Source organism: Gracilinanus agilis, chromosome 5, assembly GCF_016433145.1.
Source record: "Gracilinanus agilis isolate LMUSP501 chromosome 5, AgileGrace, whole genome shotgun sequence".
Classification (NCBI taxonomy): domain Eukaryota; kingdom Metazoa; phylum Chordata; class Mammalia; order Didelphimorphia; family Didelphidae; genus Gracilinanus; species Gracilinanus agilis.
Genome location: NC_058134.1, coordinates 291,527,909 through 291,542,254, shown reverse-complemented (window position 1 = coordinate 291,542,254; position 14,346 = coordinate 291,527,909). Strand labels below are relative to the sequence as shown.

The window sequence follows — 14,346 nt, the reverse complement described above, 5'->3', positions numbered from 1 at the left end:
GTTTATCACCTCAATACAGATAACTTAAAGATCTCTATATATCTAGCCCCAATTTCCCTCTGGAGCCTCAGCACGACATTATCAATTCCCTGTTAGACAATTCAAACTGGACAATCTGGATATTCATATATGAACTTTTGGAGGAAAAATCACTGAAATAAATCTTGTCCTGTATTCCTTGGCCTCTTTCTTGCAAACAAGTCAACCGCTCACTCAGGACACTAAAGATGTTAATTCATTGGCTTTCTTCTTAGACTCCAAAACAAACTTGGGCTTCTAACAGATGGACTGGCAAGGTTTACCCTTATAGATATAGATATAGATATAGATATAGATATAAATTTAAGGTATACCCTTATAGATAAATAAAAGGATAGATAGTTATATAATAGACTTATAGATATATACGTACATGTAAGCAAGTAGAATGTAAGGTCCTTGAAAGCAGATATTTTAAGCCCTAGTCCTTGGCACATAGTTGGTACCTAATAAATGCTTGCTAATTGATTAAAGAGTGTTCATGTTCAAACAAACAGGAAAGTTCAGAAAGAGAAATTTGTTGTAGAATGGAAATGGGATCTTTTTATAGGCTAATTTGAGTGCCAAGTGTAGCAAGGGTTGGGGGTGGCAGGGGAAGTGGGGGATAAAGTACCACATGTAGAATTCGAAAATTTTCCTCAAGAGCCATTATAAATACCCATTTGGTATAAAACTTCATGCTAGGCACTGGGGATAAAAAGATAGATCTTGTGCCTAAGAAATTTATAGTCTAATGGGGGGGGAAAGGTGCATAAAAGCTATTATGATACGGGAGAAGATGAGATAAGTGCAAAGGTATTCAGGCAGAGTGCTTTGGGAAATTCAAAATGGGCATGATCATATTCACTGGAATGGGGTACCAAGGAAAGCTTCCTGGAAAAGGTATCACCTGATTTAGACCTTGGTGGGGAAAATGGAGCACTCAAACTAAATATCCAGCCTGAATGTTGTAACCAGACAATTAGAGTAGATAAGATATTAAGTAGAGAAAAGGATAAATACAAGGGAGACTGGATCCCTTCGATTATAGGCCCCTGAAACTTGAAGTATTGACTACTGACTTTGTACTTCTATCTCTTTAAATCACTTAAGATAAAGCATCTCCTACCATAAAAATAATATGATAGTGATCTCTGTAGGCAGATTGATGTTTTGTCAATTCTGTGAATAAGTACAAGGGCAAAAATGTAAGATTGTACTTTTCATAGAAAATTTTTTGTTGTTCAGTCATTTCAAGATATATACAACTCTTCCGTGGTTTGGATTCTTCTTGGCAAAGATATTGGAGTGGTTTTCTGTTTCCTTTTCTAGCTCATTTTATAGATGAGGAAAATGAGGCAAACAGGGTTAAGTGATTTCCCAGTGTCACACAGTGTCTGAGGCCTGATTTGAATTCAGATCTTCTTGATTCCAGGCTTAACACTCTATCCAGCACACCCGATACCTGCCCCATTTCATAAAAAATGCTCACACCCAAAGAACAAAACATCCTAGTTAACATGCCACCTGAGTGGTAGAAGTTATAGCAACTTAAAGCCACTACCTATTTTCGTTTGCTGCAGTGAAATTTAGTGGCATCTTATATTGTTTGAAATTAATGGACTATCTGGGGCTAATTCTACAGGAATTTCACTATAATAGTATTTGCTAGTTACCAAGGTCTTACCTGTTATTTATCTTTTATACCTCAAGATTCCTAATAGAGTATCTTGCACATAGGAGGTATTCAGTAAATGGATGAGTGAATTCATTATAGGGATACTAGTCAGTAGGGTATCATTCCTACAAGTATTATGCTTTTCTCCTCAGAAGTACTATGCACTCTCCAGGCCAAGTCTTGGGCCTGGATGTACACATCTCCCAATTTCCTTTACATTTTCCAGGATTAGGTTTCAACATGTTGGGATTACACCTTTTGAAACTACATGCAGTTGCCTGCCTTTTTTAAGACTTCCCTGGTACGGGATCACATCTTCCCCATTCCAAGGGCATCTCCCTTCTCCCATTCACAAGGCTTCCATATGTAGTATAGAATGTAATGGGGATAATTTGAGGAAAGGTGTGGGGAACAAGGGAATTTTTAAAGGAGGTTATCAGGGATTTATTAAGATAGTAAATCTAGGCTACAGGTAGGCTGGAATAAGGAGATTCAGGATATAATAGGGCTGAAGTCAGGAGTTTAACACTGAAGGAATAAGATCTTCAGGGAGAGGGAGAATTAATCTAACAGGCAAATACAGCAGGGCTTATAGACCAGGACTCAGACTTAAACACAGGCTGAGGGAAATAGACTAAACTGAAATTAACTACAGGCTTAGTTAATTTCACCGGAAGGGACTTGTTTTGAAGTTACACCTTCCTCCAAGATGGATCCCGGCTTCTCTTCAAGCCCAGAGTATGTTAGTTCTCTCCCTCTTCTTCCCTCTCTTAATAACTAACTGACCAATTGTAGTAATAAGTCTGTTAAAACACAAAAGGGTTTATTATCTTTAAAGGTTGATGTGTCAGGAAAGTGGACCAAAGGAAGCCCTAACAGTTGTCTCAGGAACCTCAGGTGAGGGAAGGGAGGCAGAGTAAGGACCTGCCTTTAACTCAAGCTTACAAAGTGCTCTTGATATCTAAAGGGAATAAATGATGACTGACTAGTTTCTTTATATCTAATATTGTCAATTATAATTAACCCTTCACAGATTTGAACTCCTCTCTAATTACTCTCCTTATTAACTCCACAGACATATAAGGTAAGGGAGGGAAGGTAGGAAATAATATTAGGGAAGGAAGATATAAAGGGTTTATCCAAAATAACAATTTCATAAATAAATATTTCAAAGCTAGGCTAAATTTCAATTCTACAGATAGGTAAGGAGGCAGCTCGGCTGGTCAGACAACCTCCCTCCACGGGAGACCCAAACCAACTGAACTTTCCCTCAAGATTCCAAACCCCTAACTGCTTTTAGAACTCAGCCAAAGCTGAAAAAAACTATATGACCCCCTCTCTCTATACTACACATAGTTGCGCCATAATTGAGATGTCCAGACAAGGCAATTTGGCTTTGATGGACATTTATACTCACCATAGAGATACATAGCCATTGTGACCTCTCTGCCATCCTTGAGTAACCTGAAAGTGAATCCAGTCTTTGTTTGTTTTCTGTTTCTTAGATCCTGCCTGGGGTCAAAGTGGTCATTGTTAATCCAGAGACCAAAGGGCCTGTTGGAGATTCTCATCTTGGAGAGGTATGGATAAATTCCTTCTTGGATTTGGAAAGAGCTGAGATGCTGGACATTTTTCATGTCATAACTTGAGACCCAGTGAAACTCTAGTCTGAATTAGCCTCTCATTTTTAGTAAGATCCTGGCCTTTCTCTGTGCTCAGGTAGCTAACCATTCTAAGGGCATTGGATACTGCCTGGATAAGGACCACAGCACTGAGTATTGGTGAAGAAAAATGACAGTGAAAACATTTCCCTACTTTCTCTTCCACCAAGGCAACATACCCATAATTTTGTAGTGAGAAGAGGCCAGGCCAGGTTTGGAGAGACTTTAGTTTGAGTCTGCTTTTCCACTTGTTAACTGCAAGACTCTGGGTAAATCATCTACCTTCCCAGAGTAGAGTATCTCTTTACTATCTGAAAAATATGGATGCTGACAATACTTGTACTACTTCCCAGGATAGTGTAAAGAAATTTCTTCTTAAAAGGTTACATGGGGGACAGCTAGGTGGTTCACTGGATTGAGAGCCACTCCAGAGACAGAAAGTCCTGGGTTCAGACCTGACCTCAAACACTTCCCAGCTGGGTGACCCTGGGCAAGTCACTTTTTTAGGCTATTGCCTAGCCCTTCCCACTCTTCTACCTTGGAACCAATACACAGTATTGATTTTAAGACAGAAGGTAAGCTTTTTTTTTTAAAAGGTTAAATGCTGTATTGTGTTTACTTGTCCAGTGAAATAAATGATATCATCATTTATGTTCTCAACAAAGCTCAGAAGGGAGAGACTGAATTACATCAGAAGAGAAGGAAGAAACAGTTTTATATGCAAAAAGCACCCAGTTGCTGGAATTATGGAGCTTTAGAATCATGTAATTGAGTTACCAGGATTGTACATCCTTTGTGGAAAACTGACTTCCATACTCTGTGCATTCCAGGTTTGGGTGAACAGCCCGCACACAGCCAGTGGCTACTACACCATCTATGATAATGAAACTCTCCAAGCTGACCACTTCAACACTCGGCTCAGTTTTGGGGATGCTGCTCAGACACTCTGGGCCAGGACAGGATACCTTGGGTTTGTTCGCCGAACTGAGCTTACAGCAGCCACTGGAGGTATACCTCTGATGAACTGTTCTGTTTCTCTTTGCTTAGGTTTCAGTTGTGGAATTAAATTACTTTCCTCCTCAGTCTTGGATGCTGCTGTTTTGTGTTAGGAAATTAGTGACTCATTCCTATGGTTGTTGCCAGTAGCATTGTGTCTCTTAAGAGGATGTCCAGGAAGCAAGAGGCTGTAGCCTGAGTCATGACTCCACATGAGAGAATGGTGGCATTTTTGAGAATGAGGACAGAGGTACTTGTGACAGGGCACAGATACAGATAAGGGCACCCAGTCCTTAAAAGAGTTGATTCCCAAACTCCAAGCCAGCTTCTTGAAATTTGGGTAGTGTTCTGTGTTCCTTTGGACAACATTAAGTTGAAATATTCACTAAGAACTGAACTTTTAGGGGGCAGGTAGGTGGCTCAATGGATTGAGAGCCAGGCCTAGAGACAGGAGTTCCTGGGTTCAAATGTGGCCTCAGACACTCCTAGCTTTGTGACGCTGGGCAAGTCACTTAATCCTCATTGCCTAGCCCTTATCACTCTTCTGCCTTGGTACCAATACTCAGTGTTGATCCCAAGACAGAAGAGTTAAAAAAAAAATTGTACTTTTAGCTCCTTCTCTTCATGCTGGTTGTGGGAGAGAAAGTAGTACTTCAGATCCCTTGAATCCCTGAAACTCACTGGACTGAAAGGCTCCTGAATTTCCTTCTAATGCTTAAATTCTGTAATTTGGGGTATAGATGTCTTTTTTTTTTTTTTTTATACAATGTGGCATGATATTGATATTTTATTGCCATCTACCTTGACTACATTTTTTACCCCATTTTCTTCAGTGGACTAAATACTGGTTCTTCTGTGATTGCTATTAAAAAAGTCAATTTTCAGAACCCTTAACGTGGACCATACTACTTATATCCCCTAAGCCCTTGTGTGGCTCCATGGCCCACCAGGAGAGATTCATAGGACCATGAATTTAAAGCTGGAAGAGGCCTTAGATATTACTTTACCTAATCCCCATATTTTACAAAAGAGAAATAAATAGCCAGAAAGTCAAAAGGGACCTCATAGTCCATCTAGTTCAACTCCTTCATTTTACCAGTGTAGATGCAAATAATGACTTAGCAAAGGTCATGCCAGCCAAAGTAACATCAAAGGTGAGAGTCCTCTAACTATAAATCCTATAACTATAAATCAGTACCATACCACATTGCTTCCTGTTAAAATAGCACAGAACCAAGGACAGATGCCTTGGACACCTTCCTGGAGACTTTCCAAGTTGACAGTGAACTATTGATTAATTATTTGGATTGGTTTTGGTTTTGGTTTCTCCTTCGGAAAAGCTTACCCTTGAAGCAGGCAAGGAAATTGCCTTCCTTCTCCTTTGTACGTAGGTGGTATGTTAGCATAGCTTTTTCCATATTGAACTTCTTTGGCAGTGTGGTAGTCTGTGCTTTCTGAACTAGAATTCAGGATCGTTGTGGGCAGGGACCAATTATGTAATAATCCATATCTTCTTTTTTCATATTTTAGAGCGTCATGATGCATTATATGTAGTAGGAGCCCTGGATGAAACTCTGGAGCTGAGGGGATTACGTTACCACCCAACTGATATAGAGACCTCAGTCTCTCGGACACACAGGAGTATTGCTGAATGGTAAATTCCCCCCAATGAGAGAATTATTGTTCTGAACTCCCCAACCCCCACTGCTACCTCTTCTCTATCCTAGGCTAAACATGCATATTAATCCAGTAATTAACATTCAGTAATTAAGCACTCACTGCTTATAAAACTCTCCAAGAGAAAAAAAACTCCAGAAATGAAGAAAAAAAGAATATATTCATAGAGCCCACCTACCTCTGAAAAATGCTGAGATTTGAGAAAATCACATCCTAGTGCATTCTGTCTAGGGTTTGCTTAGCTAATCAATTCCACTGATTTGTTTTTATACAGTACTAAATGATTGTGATAATTACTGCTTCATGGTATAATTTGAAATCTGATAACAACCAGACTCCCTTTATTCTCCCCGTCCCCACACACCATCATGTTCTTAGATTCCTTGATTTTTTTTTTCTGTTACATTTATTTTGAAAAGTTCTAGGATGATTATCCAACTGGCATTGTAATTAATCTATAGGCTGATTTGTTTAATCTTTTCACTTTTTAATATATCATTATAGCCTCATAGAACAGAAAGAAGTCAGTGAACTTCAATTCAAGTCCTGCTTCTTTCAGTTATCAGCTTTATGACCATGGGCAAGTCTTTGGGCCTCACTTTTCTCATCTGTAAAACAATGAAGATGATTTATGTTGTAGAAAGAATTTAGAGGCAGGGGGACGGAGATAATAAGTTCTATTTTGAACATGTTGAATTTGAAATGTGTCTGGGGCATCCAATTAGGCAATGAGGTGGCATAATGCACAAGAGTGCCAGGCCCAGTCCTGAACAGATTCATGTTCATCTAGCCTCAGACCCTTACTACTGTGTGACTCTAGACAAGTCTCATAACTGCTGCCTGTCTTTTCTATTAAAAAAAATTATAATGATAATGATAGTGCCTGTCTTCCAGGATTGTTGTGCTGATCAAATTAAGATAGTAAGTGACTGAGCACACCTCAGACTGCTCTATAAATGTGCTCATTTTTGTTTTTATTATGGTCCTGGAGTTCCAGAAAGACTGAAGCTGGGTATGTGTAAGTTTTCTGTATTAAGATAATGATTATTAAACTCATGGCAGCAAATGGAGTGATTCTGAGGGAAGAAAGATAAAAAAGAGAAGGGGATCCAAGACAAGACAAGAGTTAGGGTATATGTTATAGCTGATGATCCAACAAAGAAGATGAAAAGAGAAAATTCAAATGGATAGAGAATGAGGAGAGGGGAATGCCACAAAAATACAAAAGAAAAGAGATTATCTAGGAGGAAAGGGTGGTCAGAGATGCTTAAATGAGGACTAAGAAAAGGACCATCAGATTTGGCAATGAAGAGATCCTTTGGAAATTTGGAAAAAGCAGTTTCAGTTGAGTGATCTGGTCAAAAACCAGATTGTAAGTGGAAGCAGGAAATGTACATAGGTTCTTTTTACTATGATCCCATATAAAGTTTTCTTGGCAAAGACACTTCAGTGGTTTGCCTCTTCCTTCTCCAGCTCCTTTTACGTTTGAGAAAACAAGGTAAACAGGGTTAAGTGACTTGCCCAGGGTCACATAACTAGTGTCTTGAGGTCAGATTTGAACTCAGCTATTCTTGATTTCAGGCCTGTCTCTACCCACTGTACCACCTAGCTATGCTCCAGCAAGGAGAAAAGTAGGGAGAAGTAAAAGGACTGCCTTGTTTCAATGAGATACAATTAAGGTTATAGAACATACTTTTATAGAGCATTAGTTGGTGCATCCTCCTGCTCCAATTAGCAGCATGCAAGAAGGAGTAGAAAAGGAAGATGAAGGAAGTAATCCAGAGTCAGGGTATGGCAAGGGTTTCAAGAACAGGGCATGGAATTCAATTGATTAACCATAAAGTCAAGATTGGGAAGAAAGGAACATGAGTAGAATCAGCAGAAGGTACTGAGGCCACCATGAGGGTAGAGAATAGATTTAGGGAGGAGTAAGAACTAAGAAGAGATAGATTAATAGGAGGTTACTTCAGATAGAGGATGGGTGATGGCAAGATCCAGGGTTAACTAATCATCACTGTCCATAGGTAGCACAGGTAGAATGGAGGGCTGGCCCATGAGGTTTGAGGAGAATTTGAAAGAGCATCAGTATGAATGTGAAGTCTCCTAGCACAAAAGCAGCGGTTGGGAAAGAAGAGGGAGATAATGAGCGAGAGCCCGAGCTCTCGGAGAGGAAGGAGAGTGACCTGGAGAGCAGCAGACAGCAGCCATACTGTTATAGATGTTAGGTGATAACCCCAGAGGAAAAGAGATTTCTGAATGGTGTCAAAAGGAGAATCTGGAGGCTTAGAAGGGCTTGGGAGGCAGGACGGGGACATATAGGAGAAAAGGTGCAGCCAGGCCTGGAGAGGAAGGCCAGATGGACAACACTATCTGGAGGAAACCTCTGGGTCTTTCTGAGTGCAGATAGATGCAAGGAGTACTAGAGAAAGAGACTCAGAAATGAAGGGAAGTTGATTATTTTACTGAAGGGAGTCTTCCAGGGGGAAGAGTGTGGACAGAATTGAAGTGGGACATGGGAAAGGGAAGGTAGATCAGGATGGGGAATGAAAGCATGAGGCAGTGCAGTACTAGCTTAGTGCTAGCCAGCCAGCTACTAAGCACCATGGAGACTGGAAGAAGAGATGGCAGATGAATTAGAATGAACCACCTCAGGTTCTGAGCAGTTTTGATCTTCTCTTATTATGTCTTGGATGCGGACTTCAGAAATGGGAGACATTTCTCCTTAAGTCCAAGTAGCATGGGATTCTGTAAGGCACTAAAGCTGTCCTTTCCATTGAAAGACTTCCTGGTTATTCAATACCTTGGGGGAAAAGACATTGCCAGCACAGACCCTGCAGGTCCCAGAAGCAGGTTTTGGAATGAATCCCTCTTTCTTTACTGAATTTTTTTGCTTGCTCTGGCAGTGCCTTCAGCTCATTATTACCCAGATACAGAAAAAAAGTGAATCAAGTCCCATTTTTCAAAGTATCACACATACAGAAACAGCCTAATCTAATATTGTAATCCTCAATAGGGGTGTTCATCCCGGCCCTTGGCACCAGCATTATAAAAGGGTGCCAGTGTTTACTGTTAAAAGAAAGGCCTGGTTGAAGAGAATGTAATTATCTTCATTTGGAGAGGATCAGAATTTCAGTCTGAACATTTGACAAATCATGATGTTTCCTTTAGACTCCAGGGTAAACATTAAATCAGGTTTTCTGTCTCAGTGGTGTCCCTTGGTTCACTCTCCTCTTCAGACAATATTCACCAGCATTAAGGAGAAATGGGAGAGTTGGTAGGTGAACTGGTTAATACAAAAGGCTTAGTAGAATTACCTCTCTTTATAAAGTCAGTTCTCATTTATGGGGCAAATTGTTTATTCTCTCTTCAGCTAGATTGGTGCAATGGACAAAATAAGAATGAAACCAGACAAGACTTGCATTCTCAGTTCCCTTGATTTGAGCACTGTTCCTAACAATATAAAAGCACTTTAAGATTGGCAAGTCAATTTATATTCATTATCTCATTTGAGCCTCATTGCAGCCCTTGTGATACTTTAGGATCAGATCTCATTATAGCTTTTAAAAGAAAAAACATATTCAACAGCACATTAGTCCAAAGCTATCTTGTGTATGTTGTCTTCTAAAACTCAGGATTTCTTAGAACCATAATGTATATGGCACACTTGCCAAGGGGCACTGAGAGCCTTCTCTTTGGGCATGCACACCATTGCCCCAGCACAGAGTTCACTATTAGAAAGTTAGAGGAATGTGAGGCCAGGCTGCCTCCCTCCCCCTCTCCACGAGCATCTGATGATATTTCTCACATCACCTGCCCCTCTAAAAGGTTCACCATCACTGCTTTAGAACATTCTCTTTAAATAATTCATTGTCTCCTTTTTCTGTCATCAAAATCAGTTGCAAATGTTCAGCTGTTAATGCTGATCTAAAATGAAATTTTATATATTTCATCCCTGAAAATATCATTTCACCCAGTTAGGTACTGCCAAATATCAATGTCAATCCTTGAACATATGGTTTGTTTTTTTTTTAATTATTTTAAACCCGTTAACTTCTGTGTATTGACTTATAGGTGGAAGATTGGTAAGGGTGGGCAATGGGGGTCAAGTGACTTGCCCAGGGTCACACAGCTGGGAAGTGTCTGAGGCCGGATTTGAACCTAGGACCTCCCGTCTCCAGGCCTGGCTCTCAATCCACTGAGCCACCCAGCTGCCCCAAACATATGGTTTTAATTGAGCATTTTCATCTTATGGAAGCAACATGAAGCTATGAGTTCTCAACTCAGTCACTGTAGTGGGAAATCTACTATTCACAACATGTAAACAAATGAGCATGACTGTATTCCAACAAAAAACTTGGTTTATGAACACTGAAATTTAAATTTCATATGATTTTCCCCTCTGCAAATATTACTCATCTTTTTTCCCCCAAACATTTTAAAAATGTAAAAACCATATTGCAGGGTTGCTAGGTTCAAATCTAGCCTCAGATACTTCCTAGCTGTGTGACCCTAGTCAAGTCATTTGATGACTTTTTGATTGCCCAAACATTTGATTGCCCAGCCCTTACCACTCTTCTGCTTTTGGAACCATTACTTAGTTTTGATTCTAAGAAGGAAGGTAAGGGTTAAAAAAAGTTCTTAGCTCATGGACTATACAAAAATAGGCAGCAGGCCACACATGGCCCAGGGGCCATGGTTTGCCAACCTCTTTTCTAGTCTTAATCTCTCATCTCTTTTTTTTTTTTTTTTAATTTTAAACCCTTAACTTCTGCGTATTGATTTATAGGTGGAAGATTGGCAAGGGTAGCCTATGGGGGTCAAGTGACTTGCCCAGGGTCACACAGCTGGGAAGTGTCTGAGGCCGGATTTGAACCTAGGACCTCCCGTCTCTAGGCCTGGCTCTCAATCCACTGAGCTACCCAGCTGCCCCCTCTCATCTCTTTTTATCATTTCTTATGGCACAAAATAGTCTATTACATTCATTTATAAACTATTATTTTGTTCAGCCATTTTCAGTGTGTATAGTCCACACCCCACCTTGTTGTTTTCTAGTTCTTTAATATAACAAAAAATGCCACTGTGACTATTGTACACATGACTTCTTTCCCTCTTTTTTTTTTTTTTTAAACCCTTAACTTTCTTAGAATCAATAATGTGTTCTAAGACAGAAGGGCTAGGCAGTAGGGGATTAAGTGACTTGCCCAGGGTCACACAGCTAGGATCTTTCTCTCTTTCTCTAACTCCTTTGTAACATAGACCTAGTAGTGCTATCCCTTGGACAGAGGTGGGATAGAATTCCATATTAGAGTAGTTTTTTTCAAACCAGAATATGGTATGAGATAAGATGGACTAGGGAACTCTGATGAAGAAGTAGTGACTTTTCTCACCAAAGCTATTGTGTATTCTCTTGACCCCATCTGTACCCTCAAAGCATCCACTCTTTTTTACTCTTCAAGCCCTTCTGATCTGATTTCTGATTATTCTTTTCTTTTGCCTTCAAGCATACACTTCTTTCCCATCCTTTAATCAATTTTTTAAAAATCCTATAAGCCCTAACTATCTTCTCATGCTATCATCCTCTCTTTCTCAGCCAAATGTCTAGAAGAAGCTGTCTACACTCACTGCCTCCATTTTATCTCTTCTCAACCCTTTGCAGTCTGGATTTCAACTCCTTCACTCAACTGAAAATGCTCTTTCCAAAGTCACCAATGATTTAATTACTAAATCTGATGGTTATTTCTCAGTTTGTTTTTTCTTTGACCATTGTCCATGTGACATCCCCCAATTCTGGGGATTCCCTCCTGGGCCTTCCATATAAAAATACCTGCTCTTGGTGGCCTCATCAGTTCCCATGGATTTAATTATCACTGATAAATCCTGGATCTATATATCCAGCTGTCGTCTCATTTCTGAACTTTATTTCCACAACATCAACCATCTTTTAGACATTTCAAACTAAATGCCCCACAGATATCTTGTACTTGACAGAAAGCAGAACCCTCTTCTCTGAATGTCCCTGGTTCTCTCAGAAGCACCCACTGTCTTTCCAATCACCAGGTTCACAGCCATGATATCATCCTTTACTTGTATTTCACTGCATTCATATAACCACTAGCCTAGATCAAGCCTTCATTACTTGGATAATTGTAATAGCCATCTAATTGGTCTTCTGTTCTAATCTCTCTCTCTCCTCCAGTCTGTCTTCCAAAGAGCTGTTCAGTGATTTTCTCAATGCATATTCCTGACCACATACTCCCCCACCCAAGAAATGGACACTGTCCTTTGGCCTCACAAATTGGCCCCAGCCAACCTTTCCAGTCTTATTACCTGTTTCTTATACACTACAGGCCAAAAAAATGGTCTTTAAACATTCCATGTCATTGCTTTTGAGTTACTTGTCTTCTATTCCTAGAATACATTCCTTCTTTCCTTCTTCCCTCCCTACCTCTCTTCTTTCTTCCCTCCCTCCCTCCCTCCCTTTCTTCTTTATTCCATTCCTTCTTTCCTCCCTCCCTTCCTTCTTTCATTCCTTCCTCCCTCTCTTTCTCTCTTCCTCCCTCCCTTCTTCCATTCCTCCCTTTCCTCCTTTCCTTCTTCCTTTCTTCCTTCTTTTCTTCCTTCCTTCCTCCCTCTGTTCCTCCTTCCCTTCCTTCCTTCCTTCTTCCCTTCCTCTCTCCCTTCTTCTCTTCCTCTCTCCTTTCTTTCTTCCCTTCCTCCCTTCCTTCCTTCCTTCCTTCTTCCCTTCCTCTTTCCCTTCCTTCTTCTCTTCCTCTCTCCTTTCTTTCTTCCCTTCCTCCCTTCCTTTCTTCCTTCTTCCCTTCCTTCCTTGAGGTCTCAGCTCAAGCACTCCCTCTGCATGTTCTCTGCTCTCCCCCTCAATTGCTCTGCCCTTTCCCTCAGAGTTATTTTGAGTTCATTTTGCACACATATGGGATATAGCCCTCTGTGCCCAGGGTGAGTTTTGTTGTCACCTTTGTGTTCCCAGTGCCTGGCATGGTGCGTGGCCTGCTGGAGAGGCTCCTAATGCTGGGTGACTGGTTGAGCTGAGTGGTTGCATTGAGCTCTGCTCAGGCAGAGTGAAGTCTCTCCAGATGAACGTGTTTGAAAGAGCCCGACGGCTCACATTCGGCCATAGAAAGGAGCCGCGTCCTTGGAATTCCCCCGCCGCTGCTTCCTTTCAGTCCTGAGTCTGTCCCCTGTTGGCGATGCCCACGTTAATTCAGTGTCATTGACATTTCAGCGCTGTGTTCACATGGACCAACCTGCTTGTGGTGGTAGTGGAGCTGTGTGGCTGTGAGCAGGAAGCCCTGGATCTGGTCCCGCTGGTGACCAACGTGGTCCTGGAAGAACACTACCTCATTGTGGGGGTTGTGGTCGTGGTGGACCCCGGCGTCATCCCGATCAATTCCAGAGGAGAGAAGCAGCGGATGCACCTCCGGGACAGCTTCCTAGCAGACCAGTTGGATCCTATCTACGTGGCTTATAACATGTAATGGTGCATTAGAGGCCTGCAGCCGGTTCCTGGGAACTACGAAAGCCAAAGGCCTGGGACCGGGTCACTATTGCCATCTTATTTTAGAAAGGAAAAAAAAGGCTAAAAATAAGTACTAATACTTGCTGTAAAATGATCTGAGGTGGATATTTTATTTCCTTCATCTCATCCTATGGGATTCTTCAATCATGTGACAAACAGGAAAGGGAAATTCATTGATAGCAAATGAAAAAATAATAGTTTACTCGGTGTAACCTTTAACATTGACAATGTAAAATGGCACTAAAGCCTTTGGCGTTGACAATGTAAAGCAGCACATTAACTAAAGCCTTTGCTAAATGGGTGTTACATTTTTTCATGTTGTACATACTTGTATTTTTATCTAATGCTGTTTTAGAATTTTGCAAAGGGATTTATTAACAAAGAAGATAGTCCAAGTTCCACAGTTCTCCATCATATACTGTATTTTGCAATTATACTGTAGCTAGTGCTGCTGGGCTTTGTTAACATGGATTATACAGTTAACTTAACAGTCATGCCATGAACAAATTGGGTAACTCATCATCTCTAAGAATCTAGTCATCATTCATACACCCATGTGCACATGTCTAAAATTTAAAGGGTTTTGCCTATATTCTAAAAATGTAAATAATAGTATGCATAATTCAGCAAAAAATAAAAAGGCTTGTATAACTACAACTGCCAAAGTAGAAACATTTAGGATTGCAATTTTAAGATTCTTAACATTTACCTGGTTAGACAACTAAGAAATGTTAAGTGGTATTCAGGTTTCCATTTACACTGTACTGTGACTTTGCTGGCTG

The 14,346-nt window shown here is 40.5% G+C and overlaps 1 protein-coding gene across 1 annotated transcript in view; it reads left to right on the top strand.

The window, feature by feature from the left end:
• Nucleotides 1-13,655, top strand: part of DIP2B (disco interacting protein 2 homolog B) — a 241,974-nt gene extending 228,319 nt beyond the window's left edge. Inside the window, exons 34-37 of the mRNA XM_044679259.1 lie at nt 3,202-3,276; nt 4,188-4,365; nt 5,884-6,007; nt 13,271-13,655. Of these exons, the coding sequence (XP_044535194.1) occupies nt 3,202-3,276; nt 4,188-4,365; nt 5,884-6,007; nt 13,271-13,523 (630 nt within the window). The 3' untranslated portion in view covers nt 13,524-13,655. The remainder of the gene's footprint in view (nt 1-3,201; nt 3,277-4,187; nt 4,366-5,883; nt 6,008-13,270) is intronic.
• The last annotated feature ends 691 nt before the right edge of the window (nt 13,656-14,346 follow it).